Raw genomic sequence first — 22,266 nt, 5'->3', positions numbered from 1 at the left:
AACATCTCAAGGGTGATCAATGGAAACAGGATGCACCTGAGCTTAATTTCGAGTCTCATAGCAAAGGGTCTGAATACTTATGTAAATAAAGTATTTCTTTAAAAAAATTATACATTTGCTAACGTTTCTAAAGACTTGTTTTCGATTTGTCATTATGGGGTATTGTGTGTCGATTGATGATGATTATTTATTTTTTTATACATTTTAAAATACGGCTGTAGCGATACAAAATGTGGAAAAAGTCAAGTGATCTGAATACTTTCCAAATGTAAACATTATTTAACTAGGCAAGTCAGTTAAGAACAAATTCTTATTTACAATGACAGCCTATCCCAGACAACGCTTGGCCAATTGTGCGGCACTCTACGCGACTCCCAATCACAGCCGGATGTGATACAGCCTGGATTTGAACCAGGGACTGTAGTGACACCTCTTGCACTGAGATGCAGTGCCTTAGACCTCTGTGCCAAGCAGGAGCCCAAATGCACTATACACTACACTACACTACACTACACACCACACACACACACACAGTGTGTGATAGGATGTATAGACATTATGTGGATAGAATATTTTGTATATCTGTATACAACATAGGATAGAATAGCACATATACAGCAATAGTTGAACAGGATGGCCTTTACTATAATGCAGTATATACATATGAAATTAGGCCTTCCTTGTGGCTCAGTTGGTAGAGCATGGTGTTTGCAACGCCAGGGTTGTGGGTTTGATTCCCACGGGGGGCCAGTATGGAGAAAAAAAAGAAAAAAAATGTATGTATTCACTACTGTAAGTCGCTCTGGATAAGAGCATCTGCTAAATGACTAAACATTATTAAAAAATGTGAGATTAGTAAAACAGTATGTAAACATTAATACAGTGACCAGTGTTCCATTATTAAAGTGACCATAGGGCAGCAGTGTGTTGCAATGGTTATAAAATGTACTGCAGAAATGGAATGTAAATCACAGAAAAGATATGTTCTGGTGGCAGCTGCAGAGAAGTATTTGTGTACATGAGATCTGACTTCAAAAGAGTTACAAGATGTGTTGACTTGTGGTGTCCAGTCCCCTCAGGCTGTTGGTATGGCGCAAGAGTAGATGGGTCAAAGTAGTGGAATGGGGTAGTGGGTTTTTAATTAGTGTAGGGTTAGATGGAAGAGTGTTTTATTTATTATTATTTTTCCCATTTTGTATCACAAAGTATGATGGATTTATATTATAGTCCAGTTGGGGGCGGTAATGCTACATATTGGATGCCAACCGCCGTTAAACTCCGAAGAAGAAGGTCAAGAAATAGTATGGAGGCATGCGCGTTGCTAGTTTTCCGCCTAGCTGGTTCTGTCAGTACTTCCTCATTGGATGTAAGAAAGTGCCTAATTTATTTTTTTTGACAATAAGCAGCGTTTTCAGAATAAGAGAAGGCGTAGCTACGGTTTAAAAGTCTGAAGATGTCCAAACCGCCTCCCAAGCCAGCCAAACCAGGTAAGTATTTTATGATAATTAGCTAACATTAGATAGCTAGTCTCCCGTCCCATCAAGCAAGTGAAACCTAAACACCTAAGGTGTGTTCCGTAAATTCAATCTGGAGTGTGCTCTGGGCGTTCTTATATTCAGATTGTCTGTTCGTAAATTTAGAGCGTTTCGCTCGCGGAGCTACACTGACTGGACGCTCTGGCCGAGGATTTGGGTTGATCCGAGCCTTCTGACCTCACAGCGGAAGTCAAGCACCCAAGCTAACTGGCTAACGTTGGCTAGCTACTTCCAGACACATGAGAGAACACCTCACTCTGACAATTTTGCTCGCCCTAGATATCAGAGCTGGTTAGGCTGTTTTCATGATATCCAGATCATTGGTGACTGTAACTGTGCTGCTGGCAACAATTTAATTATGCCTTTTCGCCGATGTTTACTGACACCTGACATCCAAGGGGTGTTGAGCGTTCGTAAATTCCTGTTATTCTTCGCTCTGGCACATTCAGAGGAGGGTGTTCTGAAATCGGAGTTGATAGCCAGAGCGAATTTACCAACTAACCCCCTAGTGAGTGACCCAGCTAGTCATCAAACGTTTGCTAGCAAATATGCTGGACCAGTTCTCATTGAATAATTGGACATTTCAAATGTCAGTGTCTCTGCATTCTTCTTATCGCGGTTGTTGTCGATCGTTATGTGCAAGTATGTGGCCGCGATGGTCTGAATTTACAAGCGAACTAATGTGACTTCCCCATTTCGAGTAGCTGACGAAATCTGGTTGCAGTGGCGGATGTATGTATGGGAGGAACTGGGTGCCGGCACACAAAAAAATCGGAATGGTGACATTTGCGAGATCGGTTTTCTATTGCTCATTTGCACGTCACCTCAATGATATCATGTCACCGTGTGGGACTGTGGGTCAATTAACCTTGTCGGAGTGGGCGCCCTGATTCTAGTTTGAGTTAAGCAGGCTGATAAGGTTTCCCACTCAGAAGTACGAGATGGGGCGGGGGTAGGTTGACCTCAGGACTCTCCACTGGAAGCCGGAGGTAGGTGGAGCGGGGGAATCAAATAGCGCACCTCTAACTTTGTACAGTACTAATGCAATCAGTAATGCAATTAGTTGTGCAATTTAGTTTGTGTTTTCTTGTTTGAAGTGCAATAGTGTAATAATCAGGTTCTCTTTATAAGTGTTATTCTATTTGTGCAATTTAGTTTTGTGTATTTTTGTTAGCAATAGGGTAATGGCGTAATAATTCAATTCTCTTTTTTTTATTTGTATCTATACTACAACCTGTTTATTTGTTTTTGTTACTACTTTTTGATATTTCTGAGTTATTTGTGTATATATTTTATATAGTTTTAAATGTTATTATTTATTTGTGGTGTTCCAAATGTCTGAATAAAAATTAGTTAGTGCAGAATGGTGCTATTCTCGTTATTTTTATTTTGTTACTTTTTGTAATTTTTAACTTTTAGTTTATTTAGTAAATATTTTCTTAACTCATTCTTGAACTGCACTGTTGGTTAAAGGCTTGTAAGTAAGCATTTCACCATAAGGTCTACACATATTGCATTCAGAGCCCGCTCCACTGTCATGAAAAGCAAGAGCAGCAGCCTCAATTATACAATTTCTCTCTTTACTGCAGCAGTTGCGTTCGGGAAATGCATGGGACCTTCCGGTCAAGTTAGTTAAAATTGCACATACCCGTGACAATCATATTAGATCCAACTGAGATCTGTGACATTATTTAGAATTCTAGATCTGGACCCGCTCAGGTCCTGGATTGGGTATTCGGGTACAGGTGGATCCATGAAGACCTCTAGCTAAGAGTAGTGTGGGTGAGCTAGTCAGTACAGGCCCCAGAGTTTTCACAGGGGCAGGATGGGGCATGTAGGACCACAGTCACAGAACAGAGCAGGGTTTGTCTATTAACTAAACTGCACTGACTCACTGGAACACTGGACTAGTGTGTGGCTCAGGGTGTATGTAAAGAGAGGAAATCCCTCAAGGCTTGCATACCCCAGTGTTTTTAAGTAGCCAACTGATTCCCATTCAAAGCCTTTTCTGTGTTTTGTTAAGTAGACCTACAGGTATGGAGCCCCTCCCTGTAACACTCAGTTTTCTGCCTAATGTTCATAACCCTGGTTTCTCTGTGCCTATCAACTAGTTAAGCTTTCTCTCAACACCACTCTGGTCACATTCAACCCTTGGGATTGAGACAAGGCAGTACAGTATTTCTTCAGAGGCCCTCCGATCTTGTAGCCTTGGGTGTATGGACGAGGGCCCAATGTCTGTTCACTGAGGATGGATCCGATAGAACAACATCTGAAAAGTTGAATAATTCAATTGTTTCTGAAGTTAGAAACCGATAAGATTAGCATTTCTGCAACATCATTTTGATGAAATTTGATCTGAGAAATTAAGCTAATTGTTTACTCGCTTTATATTTAAATACTATTATTGGCATAGCTCATCCATATAAATACTGTACATACCTTTAAAAAAAAGTCATACCGGACTCTGACATTGCTTGTTCATTTCTTCTTTATTTTTTGGGTGATTTGTTTGTGTATTAGTATTGTACTGTTATTTACTGCACTGCTGGAGCTTCATTGATCACAAATATAAAGGACACATGTAAAGTGTTGGTCCCATGTTTCATGAGCTGAAATAAAATGACCAAGAAATGTTCTATACACAAAAAGCTTATTTCTTAAATTTTGTGCCCAAATTAGTTTATATCCCTGTTAGTGATCATTTCTCCTTTGCCAAGATAATCCATCCACGTGACAGGTGTTCCATGGCCTGCATACTCACTAGACATGTCACCCATTGAGCATGTTTGGGATGCTCTGGGTCGACGTGTAAGACATTGTGTTCCAGTTCATGCCAATATTCAGCAACTGCGCACACCTATTGAAGAGGAGTGGGACAACATTCCACAGGCCACAATCAACAGCCTGATCAACTCTATGCAAAGGAGATGTCTTGCTGCATGTGGCAAATGGTGGTCACACCAGATACTGACTGGTTTTCTGATCCACGGCTCTACTTTTCTTTTCAAGTATCTATGACCAACCGATGCAGATCTATATTCCCAGTGATGTGCTAGTCCATAGATTAGGGCCTAATGTTTAAGGCAGCCCTCCACACCTCTGATTCAGAGGGGTTGGGTTAAATGCAGAAGACACATTATCCTTTATGAACTGTAAAATCTTTGAAATTGTTGCATGTTGTGGTTTTTATATTTTTGCTCAGTGTAGAAACCAGCATGTGTATGCGACAAACTTTTTAATTTGATTGAATGTTTGATAGTCTGGTCCCAGGGTTCATTTTGTGCTTTATAGCCAACAATGAACAGGCAACGTTTGATGCACTGCACAGTTATATACATTCACACTAATGCCCGTTTCCCTCTCTGTTCTCTCATAGGCCAGGTCAAGGTGTTCCGAGCCATGTTCACCTTTGACCCTCGAACAGTGAGTGTTTCTTGTCCTATAGGTTGGTCTAGTCCCTCCACTCCACCTCACACCAATCCAAATTAAAGTTGGTGTTTGTTTTGATTTTCAGCCAGATGAGCTCTACTTTGAAGAAGGAGACATCTTGTATATCTCTGATACGGTCAGTTACTGTTAACATCCCTTTCCCTCCTCTTGTCCACTTTTCTCCCTTTCTCTCTTTTAGTCCCTAGTATCATTTCTTCTTTCTGTCTCTGTTGCCCTCTCTCTGTTTTGTTCTGTTTCTGTTGTTTTTTTACTCTTCATCCATCTCCCTCAATTTTTCTCTCTTGTCTTTACCGTATCCTGTTCTTTTTTTTTCTTTCTCTCTGTCGGTCTTTTCTCTCACCTCAGAGATGCTTGCTGCAATAATTCATTTCCACTGGCTCTCACTGCCTGTCTATCATCCTTAGAGTGACAGCAATTGGTGGAAGGGGACCTGTAGGGGAAGGAACGGCCTCATCCCAAGCAATTATGGTGAGTAACTAAACCATAACACTCCATGTGATGATATTGCAAGTGGCATGCAGGGATTTGACATTTTAAGGGTTACCCTATTGCCCGGGGTAAGTGGCCTGCGCAAGTGGTCACGCAAGTTGAGCCTGCTCTGTGGCTGCCCTATAGGGCAAGTGAGTTATATTTACTGATAACAAGCAAAAGGCAAAGAATTCCAGTAGTCTGATCTTTCTGGTTCCACCTCTGTGTGTAGGTGAAAAATAGCCAGTGCTACTTTAACTTTTAATCTCTCGGGCAACCAAAAAAATACTCCTGACTTGCCCGATGGGTGAGTGCCTTTCAGACCTTAATGTCAGTGCCTGGTACAGTAAGGTGGACGTTGTGTCAAAATATAGGTGCCCATCCATGTTGCTAAATACATTATTCCATTGACTTGTCTTTAGATTGAGAAAGCAGGTTCTCTGTGTTTGATCATGTTGCCATAACCACCTCTGTAGGCATTGTAGGCAACCCTTAAAGGGAAACTTCAACATTTTTCAACTTCATATTCATGATCTCCAGCACCACTCCAACATCAACATATGTGAAAACGGAGCTTTTCTATATATTTGTAAACTCAGCAAAAAAAGAAACGTCCCATTTTCAGGACCCTGTCTTTCAAAGATAATTTGTAAAAATCCAAATATAACTTCACAGATCTTCATTGTAAAGGGTTTAAACATTGTTTCCCATACTTGTTCAATGAACCATAAACAATTAATGAACATGCACCTGTGGAACGGTCGTTAAGACACTAACAGCTTACAGATGGTAGGCAATTAAGATCACAGTTATGAAAACTTAGGACACTAAGGAGGCCTTTCTACTGACTCTGAAAAACACCAAAAGAAAGATGCCCAGGGTCCCTGCTCATCTGTGTGAACGTGCCTTAGGCATGCTGCAAGGAGGCATGAAGACTGCAGCTGTGGCCAGAGCAATAAATTGCAATGTCCGTAGTGTGAGACGCCTAAGACAGCGCTACAGAGAGACAGGACGGACAGCTGATCGTCCTCACGGTGGAGACCACGTGTAACAACACCTGCACAGGATTGGTACATCCGAACATCACACCTGCGGGACAGGTACAGGATGGCAACAACAACTTCCTGAGTTACACCAGGAACGCACAATCCATCCATCAGTGCTCAGACTGTCCGTAATAGGCTGAGAGAGGCTGGACTGAGGGCTTGTAGGCCTGTTGTAAGGCAGGTGCTCACCAAACCCACCGTCGCTGGACCAGACAGGACTGGCAAAAAGTGCTCTTCACTGACGTGTCGCGGTTTTGTCTCACCAGGGGTGATGGTGTGATTCGCGTCTATCGTCGAAGGAATGAGCGTTACACTGAGGCCTGTACTCTGGAGCGTGATCGATTTGGAGGTGGAGGGTCCGTCATGGTCTGGGGAGGTGTGTCACATCGTCATTGGACTGAGCTTGTTGTCATTGCAGGCAATCTCAACACTGTGTTACAGGGAAGACATCCTCCTCATGTGGTACCCTTCCTGCAGGCTCATCCTGACATGACCCTCCAGCATGACAATGCCACCAGCCATACTGCTCGTTCTGTGCGTGATTTCCTGCAAGACAGGAATGCCAGTGTTCTGCCATGGCTAGCGAAGAGCCCGGATCTCAATCCCATTGAGCATGTCTGGGACCTGTTGGATCAGAGTGTGAGGGCTAGGGCCATTCCCCCCAGAAATGTCCGGGAACTTGCAGGTGCCTTGTGGAAGAGTAGGGTAACATCTCACAGCAAGAACAGGCAAATCTGGTGCAGTCCATGAGGAGGAGATGCACTGCAATATTTAATGCAGCTGGTGGCCACACCAGGTACTGACTTACTTTTGATTTTGACCCCCTTTGTTAAGGTATGCATTATTCAATTTCTGTTAGTCACATGTTTGTGGAACTTGTTCAGCTTGTCTCAATTGTTGAATCTTATGTTCATACAAATATTTACACATGTTAAGTTTGCTGAAAATAAACGCAGTTGACAGTGAGAGTACGTTACTTTTTTTGCTGAGTTTAGTAAAAAAAAGTGTTTCCAATGACATCAGCCAATTAGAAGGCAGTGTCTACTCACAATTTGTCAAAATCACACGATGCACACACATCTTAATCGGTCAATTTTACTACAAAACCATAGAAATGCACAATTTTCTCATACTGTATGTTGATGTTGGTGGTGCTGGAGATAAATATGAAGTTGAAAAATTGAAGTTTCTCTTTTAATAGCTCCATCTCCTTACTAAGGCTTTCATAGAATTATGGTGCTCTGTTGAAATCCCATTCTGCTCTGACTTCCTCAACCTACAGTGGCCGAGCAGGCGGAGTCCATTGACAACCCAATGCATGAAGCTGCGAAACGAGGTGAGGGACCAAAAGAAGCCTGCTGCGTCGCTCACTCTTCCCCATTAGCAACTACTGTGCACTGCACAACCAATAATCTTAAACTATGGAATAGTCCGATAACAAACGTTACATTTTTCTTCATATTGATTGTTTGTTTGCTCTACACTTTCTGTAACCTGTATGAATATGAATGGTGTGACTCTAGCTTTATTTGCATTGGGGTGTTTTTGTGTTCATTTGCATTATTGTGTGTGTTTGTGACGCAGGGAATCTGAGTTGGCTGAGGGAGTGTCTGGAGAACAAAGTGGGAATTAATGGACTGGACAAAGCTGGGAATACTGCCCTCTACTGGGGATGTCATGGAGGACACAAAGGTCACAGATCATCTACGACACACATACCACTACTCTCATTGACTGTATACAGAATGTACAGACACGTGCCTCAACAAAATCACACACTCAGCTTTTTTTCTTGAATGACAGGGCAAATGCATGTCAGCCCACACACACTGCAGTGAGATGTATGACAATGTTGTGTTGTCATTTTTGTGACAGATGTGGTGGAGATCTTGCTGGGGCAATCTAACGTTGAATTGAACCAGCAGGTGAGAAGAACAGTTTAACATTTGTAAAAGGCTGTTTCAAACAAATATGGTTACATTTGAGTTATTTAGCAGACGGTCTTATCCAGAACGACTCACAGGAGCAATTAAGGTTACGTACCTAGCTCAAGGGCATAACAACTTTTATTTTATTTTTTTCTTCACCAATCGGCTCGGGTATTCCAAACAGCAACTTTTCAAATCAAATTTTATTGGTCACATACACATGGTTAGCAGATGTTAATGCGAGTGTAGCGAAATGCTTGTGCTTTTAGTTCTGACCATGCAGTAATATCTTTCACAACTACCTTTTACACACAGGTGTAAAGGAATGAATAAGAATATGTACATATAAATATATGGATGAGCGATGGCCGAACGGTATAGGTAAGATGCAGTAGACGGTATAGAGTACTGTATATACATATGAGATGAGTAATGTAGGTTATGTAAACATCATATAAAGTGGCATTGTTTAAAGTGACTAGTGATACATTTATTACATCCAATTTTTAATTATTAAAGTAGCTAGAGATTTAAGTCAGTATGTTGGCAGCAGCCACTCAATGTTAGTGATGGCTGTTTAACAGTCTGATGGCCTTGATAGAAGCTGTTTTTCAGTCTCTCGGTCCCAGCTTTGATGCACCTGTACTGACCTTGCCTTCTGGATGATAGCGGGGTGAACAGGCAGTGGCTCGGGTGGTTGTTGTCCTTGATGATCTTTTTGGCCTTCCTGTGACATCGGGTGGTGTAGGGGTCCTGGAGGGCAGGTAGCTTGTCCCTGGTGATGCATTGTGCAGACCTCACTACCCTCTGGAGAGCTTTACGGTTGTGGGCGTAGCAGTTGCTGTACCAGGCGGTGATGCAGTTGCTGTACCAGGCGGTGATACAGCCCGACAGGGTGCTCTCGATTGTGCATCTGTAAAAGTTTGTGAGTGTTTTTGGTGACAAGCCAAATGTCTTCAGCCTCCTGAGGTTGAAGAGGCGCTGTTGCGCCTTCTTCACTACTCTGTCTGTGTGGGTGGACCATTTCAGTTTGTCCGTGATGTGTACGCCAAGGAACTTAACTTTCCACCTTCTCCACTACTGTCCCGTCGATGTGGATAGGGGGGTGCTCCCTCTGCTGTTTCCTGAAGTCCACGATCATCTAATTTGTTTTGTTGACGTTGAGTGTGAGGTTATTTTCCTGACACCACACTCCGAGGGCCTTCACCTCCTCCCTGTAGGCCGTCTCGTCGTTGTTGGTAATCAAGCCTACCACTAGTGTTGTCTGCAAACTTGATGATTGAGTTGGAGGCGTGCATGGCCACGCAGTCATGGGTGAACAGGGAGTACAGGAGAAGGCTGAGAACGCACCCTTGTGGGGACCCAGTGTTGCGGATCAGCGGGGTGGAGATGTTTCCTACCCTCACCACCTGGGGGCGTCCCATCAGGAAGTCCAGGACCCAGTTGCACAGGGCGGGGTCGAGACCCAGGATCTTGAGCTTAATGACGAGTTTGGAGGGTACTATGGTGGTAAATGCTGAGCTGTAGTCGACGAACAGCATTCTTACATAGGTATTCCTCTTGTCCAGATGGGTTAGGGCAGTGTGATTGTGTCGTCTGTGGACCTATTGGGGTGGTAAGCAAATTGGAGTGGGTCAAGGGTGTCAGGTAGGGTGGAGGTGATATGATCCTTGACTAGTCTCTCAAAGCACTTCATGATGACGGAAATGAGTGCTACAGGGTGATAGTTGTTTAGCTCAGTTACCTTAGCTTTCTTGGGAACAGGAACAATGGTGGCCCTCTTGAAGCATGTGGGAACAGCAGACTGGGATAGGGATTGATTGAATATGTCCGTAAACACACCAGCCAGCTGGTCTGTGCATGCTCTGAGGATGCGGCTAGGGATGCCGTCTGGGCCGGCAGCCTTGCGAGGGTTAACACGTTTAAATGTTTTACTCACGTTGGCTGCGGTGAAGGAGAGCCTGCAGGTTTTGGTAGCGAGCCGTGTCTGTGGCACTGTATTGTCCTCAAAGCGAGCAAAGAAGTTGTTTTGGTTAGTTTTCAGTTTCTGGCCCAATGCTCTTATCCGCTTGGCTACCTGCCGGCCAACATTGATACAATGTTTTTAAAGCCTGATTGGGCTGTATGCGATTGATAGCATATTTAGAGTCTAAACCCCGCTAGGCTCTATTTAGGCTCTTAAAGGAATAATCCACTCAACCGAAAATTCCTACGATTTACATTGTTAAATAATGAAAATATGTGAGAACAATATATATTGTGAAAAATGTTTGCATTCTGTCGTTATAATAAATTTAGGAAGTTGTTGTGGAAATCTGTGGCGCTCAAGTCGATTACAAACCCCACAATACAATGCTCTTTAGAAAGGCTAGGTGGCTGGCTAGCTAGCTAGTTAGACAATTTAGCTACACACTATACTACGAAAGTCAATATCAGCATTTGAAGTAATTAGGTAGTTGGCAAGGCCCTGAAACAAACTGCACTATCAATTTAGGAGTTAGCCTACAATATCACCATGTTCAACCCGGTTGAGATCGCATTTCTAGCTCAAAGCTGTGTGAGTCGGGTTGATATGGCAACGGGCAAGGGCACTGCAAGCAGGGTGAGCAGAGGAGAAAAATGCTTTTGCGCCATGCTAGTTGAAAGAACAAAGGATATTAATCTGACAGCACACTTTGAGGACATTTGAACAAAATCTATACTTTGTCATGATTACATGGACAGATGGATGTGTTCTAGACAAGTATGCCCATAACATCTATTGGCTTATTTGGCGATCTGGAGTGCAGGTAATTGTTTTAAAAGCATTAGTTTATCTCTAGTGACAAGAACAGTATCATGATGAAGTATCACGTCACATTTAAATCTAGGACTAGATTAAGTTTAGTCCTGAACTTTAAGTGTTTTTTTTTTGTTGTTTTTTTGTATTTTCACCACTTTTTTCTCCCCAATTTCCTTGTATCCAAATGGTAGTTAGTCTTGTCCCATCACTGCAACTCCCGTACGGACTCGGGAGAGGCGAAGGTTGAGAGTCATGCGTCCTTCGAAACACACCCAACCACGCTGCTTCTTGACACAATGCCCATTTAACCAAGAAGCCAGCCGCACCAATGTGTCGGAGGAAACGCCGTACACCTGGTGACCGTGTCAGCGTGCACTGCGCCCGGCCCGGCACAGGAGTCACTAGTGCGTGTTGGGACAAGGATATCCCTGACAGCCAAACCCTCACCTAACCCGGACGATGCTGGGCTAATTGTGTGTCGCCCCATGGGTATCCCGGTCGCGGCCGGCTGCGACAGAGCCTGGACTCGAACCCAGAATCTCTAGGTGGCACAGCTAGCACTGATGCAGTGCCTTAGGGACCTCCTGAGTGGTGCAGTGGCTTCTTTAAAAAAGTATTTCAATGGAAATTTTATATTGAGCAATCATTTTATGTCCAGGACTATGCTTAATCTGTGTCTGGGAAAATGTCCATATATGATGAGAATTATGCTACGATGTGGGTATGGTCTTTGATTAACATGTGGGCTGTTTTGTTCTACTGCAGAATAAACTGGGAGACACTGCATTGCATGCTGCCGCCTGGAAGGGATACTCGGACATAGTAGAGATGTTACTGAATAAGAGTGAGTCCATCTACTTTCTGTTTCAAGTTATCTTTTTCGTGCTCTACCAGTTTCATTTCCCATCTGTGTGTATGAGCCAGGGTTGGGGTAAATTCACATAAAAGTCAGTCAATGAAGGAAATTATGTGAATTTTAAATATTAAAATGACACACATACCTTTTTCAATTGATTGAGAATTGAAATACAAATAATTGTATATTTTTTTTAATTTAATTTATTTTTTTGCTCCCGGAATTGACTGACTTCCATTTCAAATTGACCACAACCCTGGTATGAGCATATCTGGTTATTTGTGTGTTTCTCATCTTTTGTCTTTGTTTATTTCTCTTTGTGTTTCAGATGCCAGGATGGATATTAAGAACAATGAGAAGAAGCTGGCTCTGGAGATGGCCACCAATGCCCAGTGCGCCTCTCTCATTAAGAGGAAACAAGGAGGCAGTAAGTCATTTAGGCCATAAGATGGAAGCCTTACACCATCTTTGGTCGGTTTCCCGGACACAGATAAAAGCCCTAGTCCCAGAACTCAAAAGCACTTTCAATGGAGAATCTCTATTGCACATGCTTCTTAGTCCAGGACCAGGCTTAATCTTTTTCCGGAAAACTGTCCCTTATTTTCAGTCGACTGATCAGGTTCATTGACTGTTAATGAGCATTTCTCATTTAGACACGTTTATATATACACAATACCAGTAGAAAGTTTTGACACACCTACTCATTCAGGGGTTTTAATTTATTTTTACTTTTTTCTCCATTGTAGAATAATAGTGAAGCTATCATCCAGGCAAAGGGTGGTTACTTTGAAGAATCTCAAATATAAAATATATACTTTTTTTTTGGTTACTACATGATTCCATATGTATTATTTCATAGTTGAGATGTCTTAACTATTCTACAATGTAGAAAATGGTAAAAAAGAAACACCCTTGAACAAGTAGGTGTGTCCAAACTTTTGACTGGTACTGTACATGCATACATACAGTGCATTCGGAAAGTATTCAGACCCCTTGACTTTTTCCACATTAAGTTACAGCCTTATTCTAAAATTGATTTAAATATTTTTTTCCCTCAATCTACACATACCCCACAATGAAAAGCAAAAATAATAATACATTTACATAAGTTTTCAGACCCTTTGCTCAGTACTTTGTTGAGGCACTTTTGGCAGCAATTACAGCCTCTAGTATTTTTATTTTTTTATTTTACCTTTATTTAACTAGGCAAGTCAGTTAAAAACAAATTCTTATTTACAATGACAGCCTAGGAACAGTGGGTTAACTGCCTTGTTCAGGGGCAGAACGACAGATTTTTACCTTGTCAGCTCTGGGATTCGATCTAGCAACCTTTCGGTTACTGGCCCAACACTCTTAACCGCTAGGCTACCTGCCGCCCCACAGTATTCTTGGGTAGGACGCTACAAGCTTGGGGAGTTTCTCCAATTCTCTGCAGATCCTCTCAAGCTCTGACAGGTTGGATGGGGAGCGTCGCTGCACAGCTATTTTCAGGTCTCTCCAGAGATGTTAGATCTGGTTCAACTCCGGGCTCTGGCTGGGCCACTCAAGGACATTCAGAGACTTGTCCCGAATCCACTCCTGCATTGTCTTGGCTGTGTGTTTAGGGTCGTTGTCCTGTTGGAAGGTGAACCTTTGCCCCAGTCTGAGGTCCTGAGCACTGGAGTAGGTTTTCATCAAGGATCTCTGTACTTTGCTCTGTTCATCTTCCTCTCGATCCTGACTAGTCTCCCAGTCCCTGCTGCTGAAAACCATCCTAACACCATGATGCTGCCACCACCATGCTTCACCGTAGGGATGATGCCAAGTTTCCTCCATATGTGACATTTGGCATTTATGCCAAAGAGTTCAATCTTGGTTTCATCAGACCAGAGAATCTTGTTTCTCATAGTCTTGAGAGTACCAAAAGGCACCTAATGCACACTCCAAGCAGACTATCATGTGCCTTTTACTAAGGAGTGGCTTCTGGTCGGGCCACTCTACCATGAAGGCCTGATTGGTGGAGTGCTGCAGAGATGGTTGTCCTTCTGGAAGGTTCTTCCATCTCCACAAAGGAACTCTGGAGCCCTGTCAGAGTGACCATCATCAGGTTCTTGGTCACCTCTCTGACCAAGGCCCTTCTCCCCCAATTGCTCAGTTTGGCCAGGCGGCCAGCTCTAGGAAGAGTCTTGATGGTTCCAAACTTCTTTTAGACTGAGCCCACTGTGTTTTTGGGGACCTTCAATGCTGCAGACATTTTCTTCCACAGAACTGTGCCTCGACACAATCCTGTCTCGGAGCTCTACGGACAATTCCTTCGACCTCATGGCTTGGTTTTTGCTCTGACATGCACTGTCAACTGTGGGACCTTACATAGACAGGTGTGTGCCTTTCCAAATCATGTCCAATCAATTGAATTAACCAGAGGTGGACTTGTAGAAACATCTCAATGATGATTAATGGAAACAGGATGCACCTGAGATCAATTATTTGTCTCATAGCAAAGGGTCTGAATACTTATGCAAATAAGGTATTTGTTTTTTATTAGCAAACATTTCTAAACCTGTTTTCGCTTAGTCATTGTGTGTAGATTGATGAGGAAAATGCTTTATTTAATCCATTTTAGAATAAGGCAGTAACAAAATGTGGAGAAAGGGTCTGACTTTCCGACTGCACTGTATTTCAGTAACACTACTAAGAATGCAAGATGCCAACGCGAGGAACCCCCAATAAAGAACTGTCCATTCCACACTGGAACATAGTTGTTCTTTGCAGTCATTAGAGGAAATGTTTTAATTCCATTAAATGTAATTGAATCTCCCAGAAGTGTTACTGGCCTCAGCTCTTCCTTCCTATTTTGTTTTACTACAGATATCACACGTACACACAGCAACGCCGATGAGTACCTTGATGATGAAGACTCTGACTGATTGCCATCTTCGGAGTGGGCTGTCTCATGGGGTGTGGGGAGTTCGGAGGTTGCAGTGTGTGGGACATAAATAGCTTGGTAGGGGGTACATTCCAATTTTTACACATTTTATCCTAACATCTGTTAACAAAAGTAATATATTTCATAATGTGATGGGAACATGGAATTTTAAAACCTTAGGGCCTTGGTGAGGTGATGGGGTCGAGAAGGGAGAGACATGTTGTCTTTATAATTTAGACGATCGAGGTTTCCACTGTTGCTGCATCTCCGGGTGAGTCTGATTGCTAACATCAGAGAGGTTGAAACTGAGAGCTGGACCAATAAGCCTCTCTCACATTAAAGGTGGTCTAAATTTACATTGTGGCTTTTGCAGGAAGTGACCACATGTTGAGTCTCTGGGTTTATTTATCTCTGGCGCTAGTAAGCAATGGCTCGCACAAAGATGGCGCGATACTGGAATTAGGCTATCGACATGCTTTCCTCTGCTTTGTTTGTTTACACATAACCTCATGCTGAAAGTAACTTAATGGAGTCGTAATGCATACGCAATAATGGTCTGTCAATGCATTTTCTGCATTGTCAAATGTGAACATTTACTGTCACCAATCATGCCATCTCTCATGGAATACGGTAATATTAGGTGAGCTGTGCAAAACATTTCCTTCAACATATCTTCTTTCCTGGGGATTTGGAAAGTGTCACTGCATTTTCTCAATTTCCTTTCTATTCCTCTTCATTTGTTGTTGTTCGTCACCCACTGCTGCGCCATTGTTAAAAGATAAGTCGCTAAAAGTGCCTAATGAAGCCGTAAAAGATTGAATTTGTCTACAGATATTCATGTGATTGCAAGTGTATGTGAATGAGTCACCTGATCTGATGTCTTTCATAAAGATGTTTTCATCAGTCTTGATTGATTTATTGTCTAACTGCTTTGTCTGTCCTGTCAACTATGCAATAAAAACGTTTTATCTAATGATTTTGTATATAGAATATTATTTGGGAAATGGAAATGTTGTTTATTGAAACCCCATTTTATTTTGGTTATTGTGCCACCTGCTTGCCATTTTATGTTATCACCACTTAGAACCGAATTTAAGCGATTAAGCCTTTAACCTCACTCCTAAACTTAACCCTAACCGCTAGCCTAGCAACAGCACAAAGTGTTTGGGTCACTTTGTCCTACTCCCACTCCGGCACTCAACGTCGCTAGTCTACTAACCACCAGCCCTGGCAACCATAATTACGCACATCTGCTGCCCATTATTACTCACACCTGGACATTATTATTTCCTTGATTACTCTCCCTTTATTTAGCCCTCCATAGCCATCAGTCACTGGGTAGTTTTGTCTTGATTCACGTTCCGTATGCTTCTCTTGTTTATCTGCATTTATCCTTATTAAACTCACCCTCTGCACCTGCTTCCTGACTCCCGGCCTATACATAACAGAATACTACCTCGACGTATGGAAGCAGCAGAAGATAAAACCATCTTCCAGGCGGTCAACAAACAGGGTCATCTACTCCACCAACACCATGACCAGCTGGTGCAACTGGGTACGGCTATGGAGGAGGTCCTCCGCATTCTCCACCACCTCGACACCACCAAAGATCTTCATACCACAGGTTGTCACACAGTGAGCCAGTCTAGCAGTCTGCCCAGGTCAGGAATGCCCGACTGTCCCTTCCATAGAAATATGATGGCACTCCATCGAAATGCTGTGGCTTCCTACTCTCTCTCGCCCAAAAGATGGGAGCCCCCACCACAGAGGTCCAAAGTTGCCACAGTCATTTCCCTGCTGACCGGGCGGGCGTTGGAGTGGCCTACGGCAGTCTGGTAGACGAGGCGCTGGGTTCCTACGAGAGGTTCATGGCTCTGTTCAGGGCGGTCTTTGGCTATCCTCCAGAGAGGGAGGTGAGTGACTTCTCCAACTCCATCAGGGTGCCCAGACTGCTGTGGAATACTCCCTCACCTTTTCTGACTGTGGCAGCCTCCAGCGGATGGAATGAGCCGCCGCTCCGCACCCTATTCCGGAGAGGACAGAGCAAAGGGGTCCAGACGGAGTTGGCGTGTCGGGATGACAACCTTTCCTTGGACGCACTCATCGCGATGGCCATCCGTCTGGAAAACCTTCTTCGGGAGCACTGGTATCCACCTCGCCACCCTCTTTGGCCATCCTGAGGCAGAGCCTGAACCCATGGAGATGGGGTCCACACACCTCCCCGGCATCGCTAGAGACAGTTGGGGCTCTGCGCCTATTGTGGTCAGTAGAGGCTTCCGCGATGTCTTGTGTCCCAAACCAGGATCCATGAGAGCAGAGGGGTGGCCCTGTGAACATCTGTCTCCTGGGAGTACTCATCATCCACTAGGCGTGAGTACTCCATCTTTTGCCGCCAAATCGTTCCTGGTTTCCATTTCCTTGTTTGGCTGTCCTTCTCGTGGTGTTTTTTACCGCTCTAACGGATTCACGGTGCCGTGGGGAATTTCATCGACCAGGCCCTCGTCTCCTCCATGATTATGTCTTCATACCCACTCTCCTCTTCCCGTCCACGCCCTGGATAATCGACCAGTGGGAACCGGCATTATCTCACACGTCACAGCACCACTCACCTTCACAGTGCTATCACAATGGCGCCAGAGGAAATGGCTGCCGTTTTTAAGGTAGCCTAAACAATTGTGCTATTTTGTTTTTATGTTATTTGTAACTTATTTTGTGCATAATGTTTCTGGCATTGTCTCTTATGACCGAAAAGAGCTAGATATCAGGACAATGATTACTCACCTCGTACTGGAAGATTTTTGTTCTTTAACGAGTCGGACCCTAAGGATTTACTTCAGACATCCGATAAGGCCCTCATCTCAATCATATGCAGGAGAAAGAGACTGAGTTATCGGGGACATAGGTCGGGGTGCCTTGTAAGGATCCGACGGCGAGTGGGTAATCTGCCTTTGTACGTTGGCTAATAGCACTGATGTAATCATTGGATGACGAACTACGATCACATATCCTACCAACGGGACATTAAAAACTAAAATCTTATGTTTCACCGAGTCGTGGCTGAACGATGACATGAATAACTTACAGCTGGCTGGTTTTAAGCTGTATTGGCAAGATAAAACAGCCGCCTCCGGTAAGACGGGGTGGCGGTCTGTGTATATTTGTAAACAACATCTGGTGCACGAAATTAAAGAGTAATTCTCGAGGTTTTGCTTGCCTTAGGTAGAGTACCTCATGATAAGCTGCAGACCACACTATTTACCAAGAGCGTTTATCTATATTCTTCGTAGCTGTCTATTTACCACCACAAACCGATGCTGGCACTAAGACATCACTCAATGAGCTGTATACGACTTTAAGCAAACAGGAAAATGCTCATCCAGAGGTGGCGCTCCTAGTGCCCGGGGACTTTAATGCAGGGAAATGTAAATCCTCATACCAAGCTCTCCCTCACCCTCCATTTGGCAAATCTGACCATAATTATATCCTCCTGATTCCTGCTTACACTCAAACTAAAGCAGGACGCACCAGTGACTCGGTCAATAAAGAAGTGGTCAGATGACGCAGATGCTAAGCTACAGGACTGTTTTGCTAGCACAGACTGGAATCTGTTCCGGGATTCTTCCGATGGCATTGAGGAGCTGTGGTGTAAAAATACTATAAAGATTTAAGTAATTTTTGGGGTATCTGTACTTTACTATTATATATTTTTGACAACATTTACTCCACTACATTCCTAAAGAAAATAATGTACTTTGTACTCCATACATTTTCCCTGACAACCAAAAGTACTCATTCCATTTTGAATGGTTAGCAGGATCGGAAAATGGTCCAACTGACACTTATCAAGAGAACATCCCTGCTCATCCCTACTGCCTCTGATTTGGCGGAATCACTAAACACAAATACTACACTTATGTCTGAGTGTGACCCTGACTATCCGTAAATGTAAAAAACAATCTTGCCGCCTGGTTTGCCTGATAAGGAATTTGAAATTATTTGTACTTTTGATACTTAAGTATATTTAAAATCAAGTAGTATTTTACTGGGTGACTTTGACTTTTACTTGAGTCATTTTGTTATAGTAACTTTACTTTTAGTATGACAATTGGGTACTTTTTCCACCACTGTTGAGTACACCACATCAGTCACTGGCTTGATCAAAAAGTGCATCGATGACATCGTCCCCACAGTGATTGTACGTGTATATACCCCAACCAGAAGCCATGGATTACAGGCAACATCTGCACTCAGCTAAAGGGTAGAGCTGTCGCTTTCAAGGAGAGGGATCCTAACCCGAAAGCTTATAAGAAATCCCGCTATCCCCTCCGACGAACCATCAAACGGGCAAAGCGTCAATACAGGATTAAGATTGAATCGTACTACACCGGCTCTGATGCTCGTTGGATGTGGCAGGGCTTGCAAACTATTACAGACTACAAAGGGAAGCACAGCCACGAGCTGCCCAGTGACACGAGCCTACCAGACTAGCTAAATTACTTTTATGCTCGCTTCGAGGCAAGCAACACTGAAGCATGCATGAGAGCATCAGCTGTTCCGGACGACTGTGTGATCACTCTCTCCGTAGTCGATGTGAGTAAGACCTTTAAACAGGTCAACGTTCACAAGGCCGCAGGGCCAGACGGATTACCAGGACGTGTACTCCGAACATCCGCTGACCAACTGGCAAGTGTCTTCACTGACATTTTTAACCTGTCCCTGACTGAGTCTGTAATACCAACATGTTTCAAGCAGACCACCATAGTCCCTGTGCCCAAGAACACCAAGGTAACCTGCCTAAATGACTACTGACCCGTAGCGCTCACGTCTGTAGCCATGAAGTGCTTTGAAAGGCTGGTCATGGCTCACATCAACACCATTATCCCAGAAACCCTAGACTGCCCCAACAGATCCACAGATGATACAATCTCTATTGCACTCCACACTACCCTTTCCCACCTGGACAAAAGGAACACCTATGTGAGACTGCTATTCCTTGACTACAGCTCAGCGTTCAACACCATAGTGCCCTCAAAGGTCATCACTAAGCTAAGGACCCTGGGACTCAACACCTCCCTCTGCAACTGGATCCTGAACTTCCTGACGGGCCGCCCCCAGGTGGTAAGGGCAGGTAACAACACATCTGCCACGCTGATCCTCAACACGGGGCCCCTCGGGTGCGTGCCCCTTCCCATCCTGTACTCCCTGTTCACTCATGACTGCACGGCCAGGCCTGACTCCAACAACATCATTAAGTTTGCTGATGACACAACAGTGGTACAGTAAACCTGATCACCGACAAGACAGCCTATGGGGAGGACGTCAGAGACCTGGCCGTGTGGTGCCAGGATAACAACCTCTCCCTCAACGTGATCAAGATAACGGAGATGATTGTGGACTACAGGAAAAGGAGGTCCGAGCACGCCCCCATTCTCATCGACGGGGCTGTAGTGGAGCAGGGTCCTCAGATCCTCAAAGTTCTACAGCATCGAGAGCATCCTGACTGGTTGCATTACTGCCTGTTATGGCAATGGCTCGGCCTCCGACCGCAAGGCGCTACAGAGGGTAGTGCGTACGGTCCAGTACATCACTGCGGCCAAACTTCCTGCCATCTAGGACCTCTATACCAGTCGGTGTCAGAGGAAGGCCCTAAACATTGTCAGACTCCAGCCACCCTAGTCAGACTGTTCTCTCTGCTAACGCATGGCAAGCGGTACTGGAACGGCAAGTCTAGGTCCAAAAGGCTTCTTAACAGCTTCTACCCTCAAGCCATAAGACTCCTGAACAGCTAATCAAATGGCTACCCAGACTTTTTGTATTGTCCCCTCCCCCCCTATTTTACACTGCTGCTACTCGGTTTATCTATGCATAGTCACTTTAACTCTACCTACATGTACAGTTGAAGTCGGAAGTTTACATACACTTAGGTTGGAGTCATTAAAACTAGTTTTTTAACCACTCCACAAATGTCTTGTTAACAAACTATAGTTTTGGCAAGTCGGTTAGGACATCTACTTTGTGCATGACAAGTGATTTTTCCAACAATTGTTTACAGACAGATTATTTCACTTATAATTCACTGTATCACAATTCCAGTGGGTCAGAAGTTTACATACACTAAGTTGACTGTGCCTTTTAAACAGCTTGGAAAATTACAGAAAATTGTCATGGCTTTAGAAGCTTCTGATAGGCTAATTGACATCATTTGAGTCAATTGGAGGTGTACCTGTGGATGTATTTCAAGGCATACCTTTCAACTCACTACCTTCAAACTTTGCTTGACATCATGGGAAAATCAATAGAAATCAGCCAAGACCTCAGGAATTTTTTGTTGTTGACCTCCACCAGTCTGGTTCATCCATTTCCAAACGCCTGAAGGTACCACGTTCATCTGTACAAACAATAGTACGCAAGTATCAGCATCATGGGACCACGCAGCTGTCATACCGCTCAGGAAGGAGACGCGTTCTGTCTCCTAGAGATGAACGTACTTTGGTGAGAAAAAGTGCAAATCAATCCCAGAAAAGCAAAGGACCTTGTGAAGATGCTGGAGGAAACAGGTAGAAAAGTATCTATATTCATAGTAAAATGAGTTCTATAGCGACACAACCTGAAATTCCTCTCAGTAAGGAAGAAGCCACTGCTCCAAAACCGCCATAAAAAATGCCAGACTACGGTTTGCAACTGCACATGGGGACAAAGATCACACTTTTTGGAGAAATGTCCTCTGGTCTGATGAAACAAAAATAGAGCTGTTTGGCCATAATGACCATCGTAATGTTTGGAGGAAAAAGGGGGATGCTCGCAAGCCGAAGAACACCATCCCAACAGTGAAGCGTGGGGGTGCTTTGCTGCAGGAGGGACTGGTGCACTTCACAAAATAGATGGCATCATGAGGGAAGAAAATTATGTGGATATATTGAAGCAACATCAGTCCGGAAGTTAAAGCGTGGTCGCAAATGGGTCTTCCAAATGGACAATGACCCCAAACATACTTCCAAAGTTGTGGCAAAATGTCTTAAGGACAACAAAGTCAAGGTATTGGAGTGGCCATCACAAAGCCCTGATCTCAATCACATAAAACATTTGTGGGCAGAACTGAAAAAGCGTGTGCGAGCAAGGAGGCCTACAAACCTGACTCAGTTAGCCCATTCCTCTTGACAGAGCTGGTATAAAGTTCACCCAACTTATTGTGGGAAGCTTGTGGAAGGCTACCCGAAACGTTTGACCCAAGTTAAACAATTTAAAGGCAATGCTACTAAATACTAATTGAGTGTGTAAACTTGTAACCCACTGGGA

General features: G+C 43.7%; 1 protein-coding gene across 2 annotated transcripts; it reads left to right on the top strand.

The window, feature by feature from the left end:
* Window positions 1-1,428: 1,428 nt before the first annotated feature.
* ostf1 (osteoclast stimulating factor 1) lies at window positions 1,429-15,872 on the top strand. 2 transcript variants are annotated; one of them, NM_001140928.1, is given in 10 exon segments: window positions 1,429-1,487; window positions 4,912-4,958; window positions 5,050-5,100; window positions 5,390-5,453; window positions 7,782-7,835; window positions 8,084-8,191; window positions 8,375-8,424; window positions 11,975-12,053; window positions 12,394-12,492; window positions 14,913-15,872. In NM_001140928.1, coding segments are annotated over 10 exon segments (645 nt in total). In that variant the 5' UTR covers window positions 1,429-1,453; the 3' UTR covers window positions 14,972-15,872.
* Window positions 15,873-22,266: the final 6,394 nt, after the last annotated feature.

This window comes from Salmo salar, chromosome 24, assembly GCF_965601325.2.
Source record: "Salmo salar chromosome 24, fSalSal1, whole genome shotgun sequence".
Classification (NCBI taxonomy): Eukaryota; Metazoa; Chordata; class Actinopteri; order Salmoniformes; family Salmonidae; genus Salmo; species Salmo salar.
Note: the sequence above shows the minus strand (reverse complement) of the source record. Positions and strands in the feature narration are given on the sequence as shown.

Excerpts from the sequence above, each read along its gene's own strand:
- ostf1 (XM_082968362.1), top strand. The coding sequence starts at position 4,935 with ATGTTCACCTTTGACCCTCGAACA. Across the intron at positions 8,425-11,974 it reads ACGTTGAATTGAACCAGCAG|AATAAACTGGGAGACACTGC; the intron begins GTGAGAAGAACA and ends GTTCTACTGCAG. Across the intron at positions 12,493-14,912 it reads TAAGAGGAAACAAGGAGGCA|ATATCACACGTACACACAGC; the intron begins GTAAGTCATTTA and ends GTTTTACTACAG.